At 37.7% G+C, this 19,987-nt stretch overlaps 1 protein-coding gene across 3 annotated transcripts in view; it reads right to left on the minus strand.

Moving 5' to 3' along the window:
- ANKRD44 (ankyrin repeat domain 44) overlaps positions 1–19,987 on the minus strand; it is a 139,308-nt gene that overhangs the window by 57,809 nt on the left and 61,512 nt on the right. For all 3 annotated transcript variants that reach the window (XM_083349716.1, XM_083349717.1, XM_083349715.1), the window contains exons 3-5: positions 12,689–12,767; positions 5,845–5,915; positions 140–340 (exon numbers count right to left, since the gene is read on the minus strand). In XM_083349716.1, the coding sequence (XP_083205842.1) occupies positions 140–340; positions 5,845–5,915; positions 12,689–12,767 (351 nt within the window). The remainder of the gene's footprint in view (positions 1–139; positions 341–5,844; positions 5,916–12,688; positions 12,768–19,987) is intronic.

Below are 19,987 nucleotides of genomic sequence, written 5' to 3' on the forward strand. Positions count from 1 at the left end.
TTCATTTACCCAATCCATTGGATACAAATTAGTAGAACAATTCTGAGTCTGGTGTTTGGCTCACATCACATAAAGGGAAATGATTTTGCCAGACCAGACAGATTTCAAAGTAAAAGAACAATTTTATTAAGGCACTCACTTCAACGTGACCATTCAGAGCTGCATGGTGTAATGCTGTCCGACCTCCTCTGTCAGAGACATTGACACTACTCAGAAGTGGAATTATCACTTCAGCACACTTCACAGCTTTATTTGCAGCTGCAACATGTAAGGGTGTCTGCCAATTCTTGTCTCGGGCATTGACGTCAGCTGAATGCTTAATCAATACTTGTACGGCTTCCTAGAAGATCACACAATTAAATCATAAGGAAAGCATTTATTAGGTTTCTCTAGCTTGACTGAAGTGTTTAAATTCAACAGTGCTTAATACGGAAGAAAATGCTATTGTTGGCATCCTACAGTGAGATAAATTCATACTCTGGTATGATTTCCTGTAAATCATACTTCTCCAACTTGATACGTAGGGTTGCAAACTCCATCATTCCCAGCCTAACTATTCAAACCCTGTTTACTCAAAATTAAATCCAACCTAGTGGAGCCTACTTATCAGTAGGCTTAGATTTGGACTGTTAAGCTACTGAAAATACTTTCAAATGTATACTCTGCACCAGTCTGAAAACTTCTGTTATCCCACAGCATTGGCAGGAGTTGTAAGCTGAGCTGATGTTTACCTGGTTGGGCTGTAGAGTATATGAAATCACATTTAAAATGGTTTCTCTTTTGCTAGGCCAGGGGTAGGCAACCTTGGCTCTTTTATGACTCATGGACTTCAACTCTCAGAATTCCTGAGCCAGCTAGCTCAGGAATTCTGGGAGTTGAAGTCCATGAGTCATAAAAGAGCCAAGGTTGCCTACCCCTGTGCTAGGCTAACAGCTCTGGAGAGCTTGTCAATTTTCCAGTGGTAGGAATTCTTCTGTTTACCCTCCCTCCAAATTCCTTAGCTCAATCTAGCCTCTCCCTCCTCCCACATAGAATCAGCTGTCATTGCTTGGGTCGGCCGCACTATTATTAACTTTTTAAAAAGTATCAAAAGACAAAGCCTTGGTGGCTTTGTAGCTCCCTCTTCTTGGCCAGATAACTTTCCAATTATTTTGGAGAAATTACCAATCAAATACAGACACTGAGCACAGTGTTTGCTGCTTGATGATTGATCAGCTGAAGGAATACTTAATGTTTCTCTGCAGTGTGAGAAGTAGAAGCAGTGCGGAAAGTTATGGGTTACTTCAAATCCTTTTTAAGGGGTTGGGGTATGTGTGTGGAAATGGCAAAGTGAAAGTACATTTTTACTGGTTTAATCTAGATTATATAGTATTTAGCTCTTTCACAGTGGCTGCCTTCTGAAGAATTCTGGCCTAGTGAATGAGTTCAGTCACTCCAGCTTTGATTCTGCTGCCATTGTGAATTATTAAACAAACCACAGCATAATTTCTTCTTAGTGTATTTTAATGTCATGTGCAGCTGGGGACTTCTGGCTTTTTCTCATTCTAACAAGCCAGATTTGAAAGCCAAAAACTCAATATGTAAACCTGCCTCCCACAGGTAGCTATCAAAGACATGGAAAGGAGCTGGGGGGAAAACTTGCATCTTACTAAACTATTAAGGAGAGAAAAAAGACGAGTAGAAAGTGTTTTTCAGCTTGAGAAAATCTGGGAAACCAGGGGAAAATCATCTGTAATCAATGACTTTATCCACATGGATATTATTTGGCTACACAGTTATGTAGTTTCCCCTCTGACTAAGACTACTACATAAAGACTTTTGACTTGCAAACATCTGCCCACAATGTATGGATGACAAGGGGATAGTGGAAAACCAGGGCAGCTTCCAGAACTGTACCAACAGTGTGGCTCCACTGTTCTTTTAATTGTCCCTTCAGACTCATTATATGCTTAAAGCAAAATGATGATCAATCTACACATACATATATATGTGAGCTACAGAAATATAACTGCATTAAAAAAAAGTATGTGAATACTTTTAACAGTTCAACTATATATGACACAGATTATAAACCATCTAAACCAGGGGTGTCAAACTGCCAGCCCGCAGGCCGGATGCATCATAGCGACACTGCACCCACCCCACTGCCGATAATGGCAAAAAAGTTGCGATACATCACGACCCATCACGTGATGTTGCAAGTTTGACACCCCTGATCTAAACACATTCAATAGAAATCAACAGGTTTGACAAGGTAAAACAACTCCAACACCTTCTATCTCAAGCTTGTAGCTTTATCACTTTTGTTTTGAGATTGTTGTTAAATTATGCCATTAAAATGAACCAAGGAAAGCCAATATCTATCCACCTTCCTTTCTTTTCAAGAATTTGTAGTTTATTAGAAATCCCCCTTCAGTGGACTTTTACCAAAAGCCAGCAGCTGGGAAACTCCATTAGTGTAGTGGCTAAAGAATACTCAAGTTTAGAAAATCATCCCCTTAGGCTTGGCAAGGACCCATATAGTTGCAAAAGCAATTCCACCAAGCTTTGGAGAAATGCCAAGCTGACAACTTTTTAAAAAGACTTTCTCAACGGCCAATTCATTGGCATGGATTGTGCAAACCCAACTTTGGAAAATGAAAACACTCAGCAAAATGGCAGCTTAAAATGGGAGCACACTAAAAATGAATACTCCTGGATATTTCTCTCACTCATTAAGTCTTAAGTGAGTAAAAAGAAAGAAGGGATAGAATATTAAGTATAAAAAATATCATACTGAGCTATTTAAAAACTAACTCCAGATAGGATAAGGTAGAATTGACTTGCAGACAGTAAACATATAAGGAACTTGTCAAACAGGGTTTGCTGGATTGTGCATCATTTTCAATATTTTGATAAGGGATGACTGGGTGTGGGGAGGAGAATGTGCACAACCAAATAAATCTTCATGATATTACTTTCTGGCACACTGCTGTCTCCTTCTAATATTGTCCTGTTCTTAGCAGGTATCCTAATCTCTTGGGAAAGTTCCATTAAAGATAAAGTTATACCATGTTTTATTAGCCCATCACATCACTTTTCCTGTTACAGGAAAGTGCAAATGTTTTCTGCAAGGATGTTAGAAGGCAGTAAGACACTATTCTGAGCCTTTAAAATGGAAATTGCTTTTAGCAAAAGTATTCTTTCTTCACAGGGAGTCTGACTTTAGAAGACCGCTAGCTAAAGTGAAGAACGCTGTGAATGCTTAATTCTATTTCTAGTTAAAAACATTAGGGACTTAAATGTATCAATCAGCTTGTTAAAAATAAGTTTCACTCTGAGCCCAAGATTCACGAAGTGGTCAATTAACAAAGGCAGAGATGTCATTTCTTCTGCTTCTGAAACAGGTAGAATGTGGACATTTTGTCACCTTCCCGCTATCCCCCTGGTTGCCCTGTTCGGTGGAATTAATGGCTCCTTGTATAATAGATTTCTCTTGTGTGAGACCACCTGTCTGAGGCCTTAAGCATAGGACTCAGCCTAGAAGCTTCACCCTAGAAGCAACAGCACTGGAGGGGAGATGGCAGGCACTTGTAATTGTCTCATCTGTGAAAGAAGGGAGAAAGAATGGGGAAAAAGAAGCCTACTGCATTGCTGTGGTATTTGAAAGAGGATGCTCACCAATGGGATTGCAATGGTTGTTTCAGAGGCTTAAAACCAACAGAGGAGATTTCAGTACTGCATGCTGGTTCTATTCCATTTTGAGACCAGCATAAGAGCAAACTAGACAAAAGCTAATTCCTAGAGACTCCAATATTTCCTCAACCAGTTTCTGTCTCCATCAGAGAGAGTTACAGAAACTGTTTTTCCTGGATTGTTCATTGAAGAGAATCCAAGCAATATTGCTGAAATTTCAGCGTTCTCTTTAAATCCAGAATCTGATAGCACTTTACTGGTTAATAGGTTTTATTTATTTTTTTTAAAAAAATAAGCTGTTGTGAACTGCAGTTCACTCCCTCAGATGCCTTTTTGATCTGATAAAGTGAGTTGCCATGCATGAAAGCTGAGACCTTTTAATAAATGTGATGGTTGAAAAAGATGCTACCAAACCCCTTTGAATTTTAGCTACCGTTCACTAAAACAACTGCAAAGCATTCTCTATAGTCTCTCTTACTTTACCAAATATATGGTTTGGATCCATTTCATTTTTTTTTTACAGCACAACTTGTGCTCTCCAAATACAAGTCAGGAGGTAAATCATAAGCAAGGCTAGCTCGAGATACTATGGTTCATGTTTTCTTTCCTTGCACCAAAATAGAGATTAATAAATTGTGGATCATTTCTTCATTTCAGTTCAAGTAGTCCTGGCACTCTTATTTCAACACTAGTAACAAGACAGTTTTGGTCAGCGACCTGACAACATCAAGCTAGTTTAGAAAGTACATAGTTCTGCTTTAAGAAATAAAGAATCGAGGGTGCTCTAAGACAGGGGTCTTCAAACTTGGCCCTTTTATGACTTGTGGACTTCAACTCCCAGAATTCCTCAGCCAGCTTTGCTGGCTGAGGAATTCTGGGAGTTGAAGTCCACAAGTCATAAAAGGGCCAAGTTTGAAGACCCCTGCTCTAAGAGACAGTATATCTCTTTCTGCCACTGACTGCAGTGTAGGTAACCACATTGTCTAAAATAAGGTTAGGTTGAACTGATTAAGTTAACGTGCTTTGTAATCGCACTGCCAAACATTTCTCTTAGACCTGCTACCTTTAAAGTGGTATTTATTTGCAGCTTATCCACTAGCCTTGCCCCTGTGATCAAACCAAGTAAATGGAAGGTAATGGAAATTGCCTTCTCTTCAGTTGTTTTGGCAAAGTGAAGGCTGGGATCCAGTACAATTAATGGATTCATAATTATGCAAGAAATAAAATTTCAGCTTCTGTTTCTTGAGGATGTTTATGTTCTTCATACTTCTAGAAACTTTAACACTTTCAGACAGATTTCAATTAATTTTCTTGCTAGCAACAATGGAACTTGGTGAGTGTTTATTACTGTTTAGGCTTGTCCAGAAATGGAATTCTGGATCAGCATGCGATATCAACTTTTAATTTTATTTCTGTTCCCAAGTACGTGTTTATATTTCCTATATTTATGCTTTCTATTAGTGACCATGGAATTATATTTCATGGTACAAATTCATTAGGTAAACCAGATACAGTATGGCCATCTAAACCACAAAAGCTTTGCATACTAGCCTTTTTAGGTTAAACTCGGACTTTATTCATTTGTGTCATAGACAAAAATGATCACCAGATCAAAGAATACAATGTAAGCATTACCAGGGCCACAAAGAATTCTGGGAAACAACTACTATGTTTCCATTTAGTCACCAAATAGTTAATATAAAGAAGCTTGTGTTGTAACTTAACTTATTTATAAACCCTTTGGAAGTCTCAAGCAGACAGGAAGACAGAATGTTTATTGGGGCTTTACAGAGACAAACGAGCTGCATCTTCCTGTCCCACAGGAATTGGTTGACAATATATGACACAACAGACATAATGGTGAATGTTACACCACATAACCTGCAATGCAGCATATACCCTCTTCTTCCTTTCCTTCCTCCCCGGCCCCCAAATGTATCTGCTTCGCAGCTTTGATTCCCTGATCCAGCTGACTACTAAATAAACACATTAAATACACAGAGTGGCCCATTATTCAAGACGCTTAACTTGGAATTACACAGACAATTATATTGAATCGTTCCTTTATGGATGTGTGTATAAGGGATGAAGTAACAGTAGTGCATCTTTTTTTTTTAAAGTTGAAACTTGTGAAACACATATTGCTGAAGCATTGGCTGTATTACTCACTTCACTCCTTGAAGCAACAGCTCGGTGGAGAGGAGTCAGCCACATGTTGTCCTTTGCATTGACACGGGCTCCTGCAAATCAAATGGACATCTCTTAAGTACCATCTCACCCAAAACTGATGTCTGGTAAACACAACGGCATGCAATATGGAATGCATTCCAGACCATACTGCCCCCTTTTTTTGGCGTTTGTTTCAAGATGGCTGATAACAAAGGCAAAAAGTAACCTTGCTGACTCCCAAAATAATCCTAGGAAGTTGGGCAGGAAAGAGAAGCAAAAAGGATTGACTTTCTGAAATTAATACCGCCTACAGAGAAAGAAAACCAGCAGTCGGAAAGACTAGTGAGGCCATGGATGGAAATATCCAAAGAATAACGACTTTGAAAATGATCAAAGGCATCCAAAATGCAATCAGAGCTATTCATTTATTTATTGCTGTTATTATTTTTATAAGTAACTCAAGGTGGCAATCATACCTGTGAGATTTAAAAACCCAAATTTTGATACTCACAACTCAAAGACAAGTCTGGTTAACAAAAACAAAGATTTATTGAAAAGAAATTGAAAATAATAAAGAAAGTAATAAAGAAAGAAAGCGTTTGCAAACGCGGCCTCTTAAACCCTTCCCAAGTTGGATTGGGTTTGAAGAGCGCGCTGAGCAAGTTTCAAGGTAGGCATTTTATACTTTTTCACGATACATGCCATTCCCAAGAAGCTTAAGTCATTCTTTGAAGTTGTTTCCTATTTCTAAAGGGGTCCTTCTGACCATTTCCATCTATCCATTATGATCTTATCTAGATCTTATCTCGTTTACTTGTAATTTCCACCTTGGTTGTAATTTCCACCTTGGATGTAATTTCCACCTTGGTTCGATGTCCCTGTCTCTCGGAAGCTTTTTAACATTTCAAAAGAATTTGTTGATTACCATTTGTGAGTTCTCTGTCTGAGCAGGAAATAGATAGCCCCACATCTTAGTGTTACATTTGATACAATTCATTGGTGTTACATTTTATACAATTTACAAAAGAATAACCTTTATTTATTTTCCTTTATACCTAATACTCTTTCCTCCTCTTATTTTCTCCCCAAAAACAACACTGTGAGGTAGGTTGGGCTGAGTGACTGGTCCAAAGTCACCCAGCTGGCTTTTATGCCTAAAACAGGATTAGAACTCATGGTCTCCCAGTTTCTAACCTGACACTTTTACCAAAAAATCATGAGAGGCATCTGCAGGTAAGCACCAATAGTTTGATTGGTCATCAGTAAGCCCAATATTCTAATATTTAGTTTGGATAGAATACCTTTTTTTTTAAAAAAAAAGGGAATTCACATTTTACTGATAGCTTGACTGCAATCTCTGAAAAAATAAGGCGTATTTTCCTGGGGGCTGCTAAGCCACAAGGTTGGCAGAAATGAAACATATTTCTAAACACACCACAGAAGCACAATAGGTACCTATGTTAATCAGATCTGGTTTCCACATCCTTTGCCTTTGCAAATTTTCAAGGTGCTGTTTATCTTACGTAGAGAATTTATCTGCACCTCTAATTTCATTGATGTATTTAAATGTATTTTAAAAGCAACTATTCAGAATGTCTGATTAAGAATGCAACCTTTCCCACTTTAAAGTCATGCGAATCTGATATTATAGCCTTGCTGGCTCAAAGAACATGGCTCTGTTACATGAAATTTCTCTAGACCACTATTAGGCAACCTATTTTAGATTACACTTCCATAAGTCTCAACAAGCAACTATAAGGGTTCTGCCACTTGTACCTGCCCTTCAAAAACCTCTGAAGAGCACAAGGTTGTCTACTGCTCCCAAAGTGTTGGGCGACAGAAGAGCATGAATCCATAAACCAAGTTCCCCTTCCTGATCATCTGGCCAATGTTCTGTATTTGACAGCACAGTACTGAATTGGGAAGAAGGGACTACGCTAATCAGAGCTCTTGTAACCCTTGGGAAGCTCAGGGTAGAAGTGTCACTGTGCAGCTCCCCCTTTAATAAATCTAACACAGTCCTAACCAATATTAAGCATCCTGCAGATGTGCTTCAGACATTCATTTTAGCAGCTTCAAAAAGCCAAGCTTCTCTTTGAAGGTTGCTGTGCTGCTGAACACCGCCTTTGGCCCACAGCTACCAAGAATCAAGCAACCTAATCTGCTCTGAATTGTGTAGCTGATAATCATATCATAACATGGTTCTTTATTAAATTTAAAGCTGCGCTGACGGGATGGTTTCATCAGGGGCACAGCAAACACGGAGGGGAGATTTATACCGCTATGAGACTGTGGCCCTTGATGGTATAAAAATTTAATCAGATACATAAATAAATTAACATTAGGGGGGAGGGGGAAGTCTCCTTCATGCCAAAACTAAGCAAGAGCTATTTTTGACAGGATTGCAGAAAGGGGAGAAGGGTAGCCCTTCTCTTTTTGCCGCATGCTTCTGACAAATATCTGTCTCGCCCAAACAGTTTTCAATTTTAAAAATTCCAGAAATGGCTGCTAGCCATAGAGAATAAGCAAATTTTTGTGGGGGCCTTTTGATGCTATACAATTCAGGTATTGAAGTGCAAATCCCTGATGTGAAAACACGGGCTCTGTGATTCGGCTATATATAAATTCAGGCAGAATTTTCAAAATCCTTTTATCCCCCACTTCGCAATCTCCATCTGACAGCTTCAACCTACATAAACAGTCATGCTGGCTACAGTTTCACTATGCTGTTTTGAGACATCTGGCTGCTGGTCTTCTGCATTAACTCTGAATAATTTTTGTTTAACGGTAACCCAGAGGCCCATTCCTGATATGTCTCAATGTAAAGGACATATGCTTTATTCATTACATGCTATGTTTATTTGTACTGCTGGTGCACCAGTTCATGTGCCACAAGACTAACTATGAACATATTTCACCAAATGTCTCTCCTGAGCCTTGAGGGAAATTCAATGGGCCAATTCTTTTTGCAGGATCTAGCCTCCCCAACAGGATTGCTACAGGTTATAAATCCTTCTTGCATTACTTTAAATATAAAAAATGAACAGAAAAGATTTGAGGAGTTTCGCTGTCTGCTGTTTATGCTGATCAGTATTCAACAAATCCATCCTTTATGAAGCATCATCCAAAATGTAGACCTTTTTTTAACAAACGAAAAGGCATTAATTTGATAGAGAGAAGCTTGCTTCCCATCCACTGGGGCACTACAGAGAAGTAATTTATGAGTCATAACCTTGTATTACTCAAAAGGGGTACAAGCAATGATGTGCTTGATAAATAATGGCACTTCAGAGTTTTGCAAGAAGAAAGCGGTCAGAAAACACACACAAACACAAAAAGGTAGCATTGGCCAAACCTCAAAAACATGATTGGGCTGTACTGCCAGCTCAAAAAGGGAAAGTGTATTTATTTATTGATATACATATTTATTATTTTATTTACTTCATTTGTGTGCCACCCATTCCCTTTGAGGATAACTTAAAATACTACTTTAGAAGGAAGAGTCCTTTAACATAGGTTTTTGATTTTGAAGATAGGATCCCAATGTTTTCCCCAATGTCTGCCCCAATACTGAAGCACAATACAAAGCTTGACATCCAGAAAACATATTTCAAGCTTCCCAATGGGTTCATACTCATTATCTCCATCATCCTTACACACCATCATGGGAGAAAGGCCAGTTTTATCACTTCAGTAAAGACAAGTCAGGGAGGAAAGCTGAGGGAAAAAGAAAAAACTGAAATGTGGATTCTTCTACAGGTAGCCCTTGACTTATGACCATTTGCTTAACAGTGGTTTGAAGTTATGATGGTACTGGAAAAAAAAAGTCCTATGACCCACCCTTACAGATAGTCCTCATGATCATGATTTGTGATTTTCCCAGCCCTTGTTTCCAACAAGCAAAGTCAATAAGCGAAGCCAGATTTGCTTAACAACAGCATGATTCACTTAAAGACTATCATTTGCTTGACAATTGGATGATTTGTTTGACAATCTCAGTAAGAATGTCATAAAATCAGGTCTTCTGTCTCTGGGGCTCTGCTAATACAAGTACATTCATTGTAAGGGCTACCTAATAGCAAATCAATAAAGTATTATTAAGTAGATTTGTGTGTTTTCACATTCAGAATAAGCTTTTGGATTTCGGTTTTGAGTATCTCCTCTTATCTGAAGAAGTTTTGGCCACATATTAATTATTCAGAATGGGAAAGAAATAATTTTAACAAAAAATCTTGGTGTTCCCCCAATTATATAGATTTTCTATTCCATTGCTTAATTTTCTTTATTCATTTTCTCCTGTTATTTTATCTCCTTTGAACAACATTAAGTAGCTAGGCTCATTAGTGAAAAAAGTAATAGCCATGCATTTTTATAAAGCTGATAGGATGTTATTAAGTTTTTAATACTCTTATTTTAATTGTAAAATACAAAAAACTTTCATTTATTCAAACCTTAAAAAAATACAGAGCGCTGAACAGGGTCACAAGCCCTGTTTCATTCTAAAATACCCCAAAACTTTTTTTTCCTCTTAAAAAACATATGGCTTGAGTTTTGACAGCTAATAAAAATATTTTTATGCATCTGGAGGAACTATAATTAATCTGACATTGCACAAACTATCTGTCTCCACAATCAGCATTGGTACAAATGCTTTCAGATTTGGAATCTGCAAGAAATGAATAAAGGCATCTAAATGTTAAAATTCCAGCCAAGGTTTCTCATGTGATACCACGCTGTATAATAATAAGAACTGGAAAAAAGCTACATCTACATAAAGCAAGGATGACCAACCTGCATCCTGCTTTTTCAGATGTCTTTTTGGGTCATGGTTGATCTCAGCAATGTCTGATTTTCCCAAATTGGAAGGTTGTGAGGAGTAAAATAAGGGTCTTCTTCATCTGTTAAACTTTCACTCAACTCTTAACCTTCCAAATTGGGCCTCATGGCATTATCAGCAACACACCTACAGCGTCCTAGGTCAAATATATACATTTTTAAACTGTACAGCACTGTACCGTAAGAAAATTGCCTACTTTGGCTAATGCATACTATCCAATTTCCAATGACTCTGGGAGGTTCGCAAATAAATAACATTAAAGGGAACATTAAAAGGAATAAAACAATATAATAATAAGCAAGAACAAGGAATAAAAGGTGGCAGATCAGACAGGAACAAAATCAAACCCGCACAATCTAAAAGGGCTTTGCAAAAAACTTATGCAAAAACCCAAGCCTTGAAGAGTGGGGACCATCCAGTTCTTGAGGGAGGTTTGTTCCAGACGGCAGGTGCTGTGTCGGATGGCACAGTTTAAACAAAGGTACCCAGAGCTTGCCAAATCTGCCAGATCAAATCAGCTGGGCAGATACTATGGAAGACAAGAGTAACCCAGCTCATGTAGGGCTTCATAGATAACCAGCACCTTGAATCACACCTGCTTGGAGACAAACCTGCAAACAAACTTGTGAAGCAGAAGTGTTACATGGGCATACCAAGGAATGCCGACGATGTTGCATTTGGGCCAGTTGAAGTTTCTGAGTGGTGTTCAAGGGAAGCCCCATGTAGTACTTGTTTACCCTGAATTTTACAAAATTCCCTTTAAAATCTAATTTTAAGAAAATGCCCCAGCAAAGAAAACTGCTGTTTGGTGCACTCTTTTCAATGTCTCTTTTCTCAGTCTCCCCACCACTATCCCCACCCCCACCCCCACTTTATTTCAGGAGCTCAATAGTTACCTAGACTTTTCAGGGCAGTTGTCTGGATTACAATGCCCACTTAGATCTAATACTTTAAAGAAACGTTTTCTTGCATTGTTAAAAAACCTTGTGTTTCCTATTTCTGACTTGTTTTGATTACAAGCCTGTTTTGATTACAAACCAGAAGCACTCAGACTTGTACATTGGAAACAAATGGTTGTCTTCTTTTTACGTGATAATTTAACATTCCTTATTTTTTTAGACATAGGTAGTGTACAAAATTCTGGACCTCTAGAAAGGATCTAGAATTAGTAATATTGGAAAGGGGATAGTCATTTATTAAGAGTTAAATGGCATCGGAAATATTTGGATGGCACCTATTACTTGAACAGGGCAAGAAACAATTGTCTCAAAGCCTACTCTTTTACCAGGTGATTGCAACCTTATGCCCACTAGATATGCTGGCAACAATTCCATAAACTCCACCTAAGGGAGCCACAATAACTCAGAGTAATGTAATCAGTAATCCAAACTCCAGAGTGCACAATATTGCAAAAAGCTGCTTTCAGAACCACAGTGTTTTTCAAGGCATTCCAGCAACAGAGAATATAGCCAATGTTTCAAAGTGATTTAAGTAAAATAAGCTTTCCACTGAGTCCTTCATAACACCATATTCAGTCTTTATGTTAGGTTATGAAAAAAATAGCATTACTGTTCATTTTTTTAAAGTTATGTGGCTAACACTCTGGCATTAATAAGTAATCAGCCTCGAAAACCATTTTGCGAGCCAAAGCAGTATTTGAGAGAAACTTAACATTTGACAGTGCCAAGTTGCTACAGATTGAACATGGAAAAAGTATTTAGAATACTTTCAACAAAAAAAACTAACTTTGTACAGTTACAAACCCAGACATATCATGCAGCCTTTCTTACCATGGTGCTCTTCACATATCCAACTCTAGTAAATCCCAGCTGGCATGGAAGCTGAAATTCAATATATATGGAGGGTACAAAGCTGGGAAAGCAACTGATGTACTACATATATTAAACCTCTTAGTTTGCATTACAAAATGAGGTATTTAACTGTGTAGCATTTATGAGCATTTCAATCATTTTGCATTCATAACTGTCAAACAGAAAAGATACATACCAGACAAGATGAGGAGTTCGATAATCTCTGCATCTCCCAAGAAAGCAGCAACATGAAGCGGGGTGCGCTTCTCCGTGTCCTAAAAAAAAGAAAAAGAAAAATGATGGTTAACAAAAGGCTATTGTAGATCTCGTGCCATATGAACTAGAAGACTAAGACCATAACTTTATAGTAGTGTAGACTGTTTTTTGAAAAGGAGAGGGGGTGCCTTTGAGTTGGTGTTGACTCCTGGCAACTATTTGGTTTAGCCCCTGAAGTTTTCTTCGCAAAGTTTTTGGAAGTAGTTTCCTAGGCCCAAAGTCACTCACCCAAAGTTTAGCCTGGTGCCTTAACCAATATACCAAACTGACTTTTTCTGTAGGCTTTAGGTCTGTGGGAAAAGAAAGGTTAGGTCTTATTTAGTCTTCGGAATCAATAAAGAATGGCAGGTAGAGACTTCTATGCCACTCTTTCTCTTGTTCTAGCTGCCCTTACTTCCCTTAGCAGTAGTACCAAATAATTGGCATCATAAGGACAACTTCCCTATGTGAGATACTGGTATTTGTTACCCCTACAGTACTGACGTGAGGACTAAGAAAGACCTTCAGAAATTGTCTACATTTTGATTTAAAACAGTGGATTTGGGGGAAGATTAATCTGCAGATCAGACAACACATTTGTAATTACTGCAAGTATATGTTTTATTCCTGATATTGTTTTATCTGCTTAAGAAGTTAAGCATAAAGATCAAAGACATGTAGTTTATACTTTGGGGGCTGTGTATGAATTCAAGTTGCCATCTGGATTTTAATTAGTTAATGATGGCTGGTATCTCATCAAAGTTGAAGGTTATTAAATACAAAAATGCACTTATTGTTTGAAGAGAACGTTAATTTTCCTTATAGAAACAACACATTTGCAATTTATGAAACAAAAAACAGCCAAAGTAATGATATTTAAATTTATGAACTGCTACTTGAAAGTTTAAAAAAGAATGTCTATGTGTTGTGCACCATCCATTTTTTATTTTGTTGTTGTTCTTTCTTGCACATTGTTTTTTTTAAAAAAAGACTCCTTATTCTTATTGTTCCATTTTTCCAAAATGATGTAACAGTCCCAGAATGGGTAGAATTTAGTTTGTGGCCCATTCTCTCTCTTGCAGGTAGCATCTATTTGGATGCCACAAGAACGGTTTGGTGGGACTAATGTTCGCCTATAGAGTACCTTGTTTTAGTGAACTTAAGATGAAGCTGTAAGGTAGAAGTTTATATGGGTCCCACAATTTTTTCCACTGTGAGGCTTTTGATTTAAGCTCTTGAAATATTCCACTTGAACTTTTTGTATCCAGGTCTGGTTTCAATTCTCAGGGGGCAGAACGTAGGAGTATTTTTGTATTATTTTGCAAAATGGTACAAAGCTTTCTTTGCATGGAAGCCAAATTTGGAAACAACACTATGTTTAAGTAATATCTATGTCATGTTGCTGGGGATGGTAGAAACTGAGAAATTGGAATGATTTGTAAATACTATCTTTTTAAAATAAGAAAGCAGCTGCCTTATACTCTGCAAATAACAGGCATATGGTGACTTAGGCAGCTACCCCATAAAATGAACTTGTTATGTACGTTTGGATCCAAATAAAAATAGTGTCTCTAGTCTATGTGTGTGTTGTGGTCTACGAACTGCTATGAGGTCTATCTAGTTCCCCTCCTGTCTTTAATCCTAAAACCACCTGTCCCTATAGTGCTGATACTACTAACAATTCATGTGTATTTCCATGGTGAGTGATCAGCACTCCGGTATTTGGTTTCATCATATTTATCTGCACTGGAATTTCTAAATGAGTGCTTTCTGCAGGTTTTGTCACCTATTTGGCAATATGTCCTCCATGCCCCCCAGCCTGAAGTAGGTCCTCTCTCCAGAATGTTATTATTGTCTACCTGTTTGCCTTCTGCTTTGTGTCCAATCAGGACAACTCCTCTGAAGGTAAAGGCAAGGGGAAAGGAACCAATCCCTGCTGTTTCTTTTACCGATTTATGCCACTACTTATTCATTTATTTAAAAGACTTATGCAAATGCCCATCTTGTAAAGCACAAATCTCCAGAATAAAAACAAAGGCAAAACAAAACAAAAAAACACAAGAAAACTAGGCGTCTCACAATCTCCAGTCCATTACACCATACAGTTCTCTGGGTCCTACCTCACCTTCTTCTAGTGCCTGGTTTTGTTTTTTGTGTGTTTGGAAAGCACTAGAAGAAAACAGCTACTATTAAACAAGCAAATCCAAAATTTCTCAGTGTGTCTCCTAGCCTTAATATAGAATAGGCTTCATTTATCCTGTCATTATTAAAATATCTCACTGATATGGTTTTAAAAATTAAGTCTAACCTTCTGAAATTATCCGGAAACATCGCTGCAGAACTTCTATACCAAAATAAGTACCACCCTTAAATCTACCATTTGGGGCTTTCTTGAATCACAGAGATCAAAGTAGAAACTACAAAGGTACCAATTAGCTAGAAGCAGATATTCTGAGTTTCATTCAAGTTGCAGCAAATTTACTGTAGACCGTATTTTAGGAATATGTGGACATCCTAGATATAGCATTATGCTCAAATAAAATTAAAACACTTCAGTGAAAGATTTCCTCAAGTTACCCTTGACTCTTGATGATGTTATGTCTGTGTTTTCTTGCCAACAATATAGAAATGTTTTATGTTGCCTTCCTTCTCATTTCTTCCCAGTGTAGCCTACAGAGCTGGCATTTCCTGATAATCTTTTATTAATTTTTATAATCCTACTTGGCCTTTTCACTATTAGTTAAAATAGGCCAGATATTCAATAATGAATGGCAAGTGGAGATTGATTTGCAATATGTAGAAGTTATCAATTTCTATACCAAAGGACAGAAAAAAACAAATATCAGGGCTCATATATTGAAGACATCTGTTCCTTTATAAATATTTTGAAAGATTCTGGTTTAAATAAATAATTGAATATAAGAAAGTTGACTACAGAGGAAGGTCAGCCCACCTTGTTAAGATAAGCATGGTATGTTTTAAGCATTGGCCCAAAACAATAGCTACATTAAACAATGCCAAGGATATATTTGTGGAATACAGAAGCAAGATTAATTTGTTTTTTTTACTTCGTTTTTCAGTAAAAGTATTTTGCATTGTTGTATAAGTTAGTACTAAAAAAGCAGACTGATACATGAGGAAGATAACTTTTGCTGAGAAAATCATAAAAGCAATGAACAGACAACTGCATATGGGTATTGTTTAATCATTTAAACATATCTTCCTTAATCTAAATAAACCTAAATGTGTTGGAGTAGAATATTGATCATTATGGAATTATAGGAACTGGAATCCAAAGTGGAGAGCACTAAATTGTCATCAGCCATTCAGTCGTGTCTGCCCTTCAACCACTGTATGGATTAACACTGTCCATGCCCCTCTGTCTCGTACCGCCTCCTTTAGATCCACCACAGTCATCCCAGTGTCATATTTAATAGTGTCCAGCCAGCGGGCACTAAATTGTGAAAAGTTATTATTTACATGGATTTTCAATTATTCTGTAATAATGTGAAAATAATCAATTTTCCAACATTGCCAAGAAAACTGAATGCACTTCTTGAAAGCAGGGAAAACAAAAACACTAACTTATTGACCGCATTTTTTAAAATAATAGTTCAAGCAGGATCAAATAAGTCTATCGCTAGCGTTTACCAATTAGGGAAGTATGTCTACATACATGCATAAGAGTCACGAAAATACTTTGACACTGTTACTAACATAACATGCCGCTTGGGGGGGGGCGAAAGCCCTAATAAGCAGGCATATACATAGAATGAAGGCTATTGCTAAGCACATTGATTTGTGCTTCTTAGATTGTAAGCCGCCCTGAGTCTTCGGAGAAGGGCAGGATATAAATGGGATTTTTTAAAAAAGCACACTTTAATAAAACTTGGTGGAGCAGTGGGCTAATGCCTCCTTAAGTAACACCAGCTGCCTGCAATTAGTGCAGGTTCGCATCCCACCAGGCTCAAGGTTGACTCAGCCTTCCATCCTTCCGAGGTAGGTAAAATGAGGACCCAGATTGTTGGGGGCAATAAGCTGACTTTGTAATAATGCCGCTTGGGGGCCCCCTGAAAGCCCTAATAAGCAGGCATATACATAGAATGAAGGCTATTGCTAAGCACATTGATTTGTGCTTAGATTGTAAGCCGCCCTGAGTCTTCGGAGAAGGGCGGGATATAAATGGGATTAAAATAAATAAAATAAAAATAACACAGCCAATATATCATTAGAAGAGAATTCTGTCAAAATAATTTTAGGGGCTGGATCACAGCTCCAAAACATGAAACCTACCTGCTCTAAATTCAGGACACAGAATGGCACAATCTCAAAATTGGTCCATCCATCTTAAAATATTGAAAAAAAATCCCACAAACCCTTATACTATATGCCAATTCATGGCAGCTTCATATTCCCTCAGGCTCAGGATAACTGAATAGATCCTCATAAAATACAATGGATTTCAGATTGTGCAAAGAATAAATAAATAAGAAAAGCAGCCTGTTAATATTATTTATTTATTTATTATTTATTAATTTAATTTATATACCACCCGTATTAATTATAGCCGTGAAATATTAACTTTCACTAAAATTTAGATATACAATAATGGGAACCAGCCAGGTCTCTAAACCATTGTTAGATCAAGCACATATATTTGTGCTGTATAAATTCAGTATGAGGAATTCTAAGTCCCCTTATTCCCTGTGGATAGTTAGCCTATGAAACCACATGCATGAACACTGAGTTTACAACCAGTCAGTGGGGTAGCATGGGTTGTCAGCACCCGGGGCAAGCACCCGGCCGCTGCACTGTCCCTCCCCCAGATAGTCCCTTGCTCTCTCTCTGCACCGCACGCCTGGCACCCCCCCTCCACAGTGGGCGGCGACCCGGCGGCTCGGATCAGATTCGCACAGCCAGCACTGCAGTGAGAGAGAGTGAGTGAGCCAGGCAGGGGCAGAGAGCTGCGAGTGTGAGGGCGCCCCCCCAGATATTGCGCCCGGTGCGGCCGGCCCCCCCTGCACCCCCCACGCTACACCACTGCAACCAGTATCATAAAGTAAGAGTTATAGAGAGGAAATACCTTGAAGAAAAAATAGAGCAATCAACATATCTGAATTAGCAAGAACAACCTGAACCAAGTAAATCCATAATGAAACACTCCCTATTTATGCCCACATATAATCATACTATATTTCTACACATATTCACATTAAGAAAGGAAACAAATGCTGTATCTAGCTTTAGTCACCATCCTTGTGAAGTTTTGAGCCCACTTTTTCATTGTTTCAACTTCGCCTCTTCTTGTTTCCATTGGATTGGCATTGCCTGGCATAACCTTAGGGATTTTTTAAATAACAGGTAATTGACCAACCTTTGTACTCTCTTCTTTTACCTTTAATAATTTATAATTATTATAATTAATAATTTAGTTTTCTTCATTTCTTGCTATCAAGATGGTATCATTAAAATATCCAAAACTATTAATGTTTCTCCTAGCAATTTTAATTTAAATTCTCTTTCTTCTAGCCCAGCTTTTTAAAGATATAGTCTGCACATAAGTTAAATAAATGTAACTACATAACCTTCACACACTTCTTTCATTATTGTTAATTATTTTGTGCTTTAAAATAAACTTAGGCTGTAAAATAAATCAGAATCACTGACTTGTTAAACAGCCGGTAGAATTTGTTCTAAGTTCCTACTCCTAGTTCTTACTAGTAAGAATAAGGAATTCAACAATCATAAATATGCTATTTCTCTACCTGAACCCACAAAAGAGAGATCACAGAAAACACACATGCTCTGAGAGCTTTAGCTTATCTACAAATATCCTATTATTTAAAGTTTGAAAAGTATATTTAGTATATTTTCACACAAAGAATAAAAGATACTTTAAATATAAGATGGAAGTTTTATCTATTAATCCATCCATGTTTTTAAATTCTGTTTTATTATTTGCTATGTAGCAAAATTATATTGTGTTTAATTATTTTATTTTCATTAACTGCAGAAGACCTGTGTAATAAGAGTTCTATTGCCATTAAAAAATCATTGCCAAACCAAACCCTGAATCTTTCTATTCACCCAGCTTTACAAATATCTAAAGTGAGAGAAAACATGCATGAACTCATCAGGATTCATTTGCTTTATTCCAGATCAGGACTAGAGAACAGCTTAGATGTTTAAATGCAAGCTAATCTAAATAACAAGCAATTACCTGTTTTATTTGCTATTTCTTGAATAAAGAAACTTAAAAGAGAACTATCAATGTACATCTTTTTAAGAAAGTCAATTCTAACACTTTCTGTTGGAATCAAACACACCCAACCCCCCAAGAACTGCTATGTAGCCTCATCTTGAGAGAGGAGAAGCATATGTCAAGAATGTACAATCCCAGCAGAGTCATCCAAGATATGATGGTCATCCCAACTACCTATCTAAAGCAAGCAGGTGCCTACGTTGGTTGGTAACTAAATGGAAAGATGCTGGAGGCAGAAGATCATTTTAATGACAAAGAGTAAGGCATCATTTCATATTGTAATGCAGAAAGCAATGGTAAACTGTTCCTATTATACCAATATTTTACAAGAAGACCATGTGAATGCAAATTATAAAATGATTGGTGATCATCAGTGCCTGATGATGGCCCCTTCATAATGCATGGTACTCAGCATGCTTCTGAAGGATCTCTCGGAATACTAATGGCGATTATGACATAGTTATCTTAAAGCCTTCAGGACATCTAGTTATTGATGTTGCCATACAGAACATCTTTATACATGGACATTACCAAACAGAGTACATAGAGGTATCAAATTGTCTACATTAATGGCACAAGGAAGTAGAAAGTACTCAATTATAAGAGCAAACACAGTCAGAGGCTGATTGTGGAATGGATCATAAATTGCTCAGGTGAAAATTCCAAATTAAACTAACAACAGAAGAAAGCCAACCACCTTCCATGATGTAATCTTGAGCACACTCCCATTACTTTCAAGAAGAACATCAGGGATCACTTTGAAGTCCCAAACCTCATTGACAGGGAGCCAATGGAACTGAGAAATGGACTTAAAGTTGTTAAGGATGAATGTAAAAAGAGACTAATAGAAGGAGAGGGGAAATGTGATAATGGGTGTGCTATTTGAAGATTTGAAGAACCAGGTTGTGGACAGATCCTTTAAAGCAGGGGTGTCAAATTGCCGGGCCGCAGGCTGGATGCGTCATCTGGAAGCCGCGC

Source organism: Vipera ursinii (genome assembly GCF_947247035.1).
Source record: "Vipera ursinii genome assembly, chromosome: 1".
NCBI classification, from domain to species: Eukaryota; Metazoa; Chordata; class Lepidosauria; order Squamata; family Viperidae; genus Vipera; species Vipera ursinii.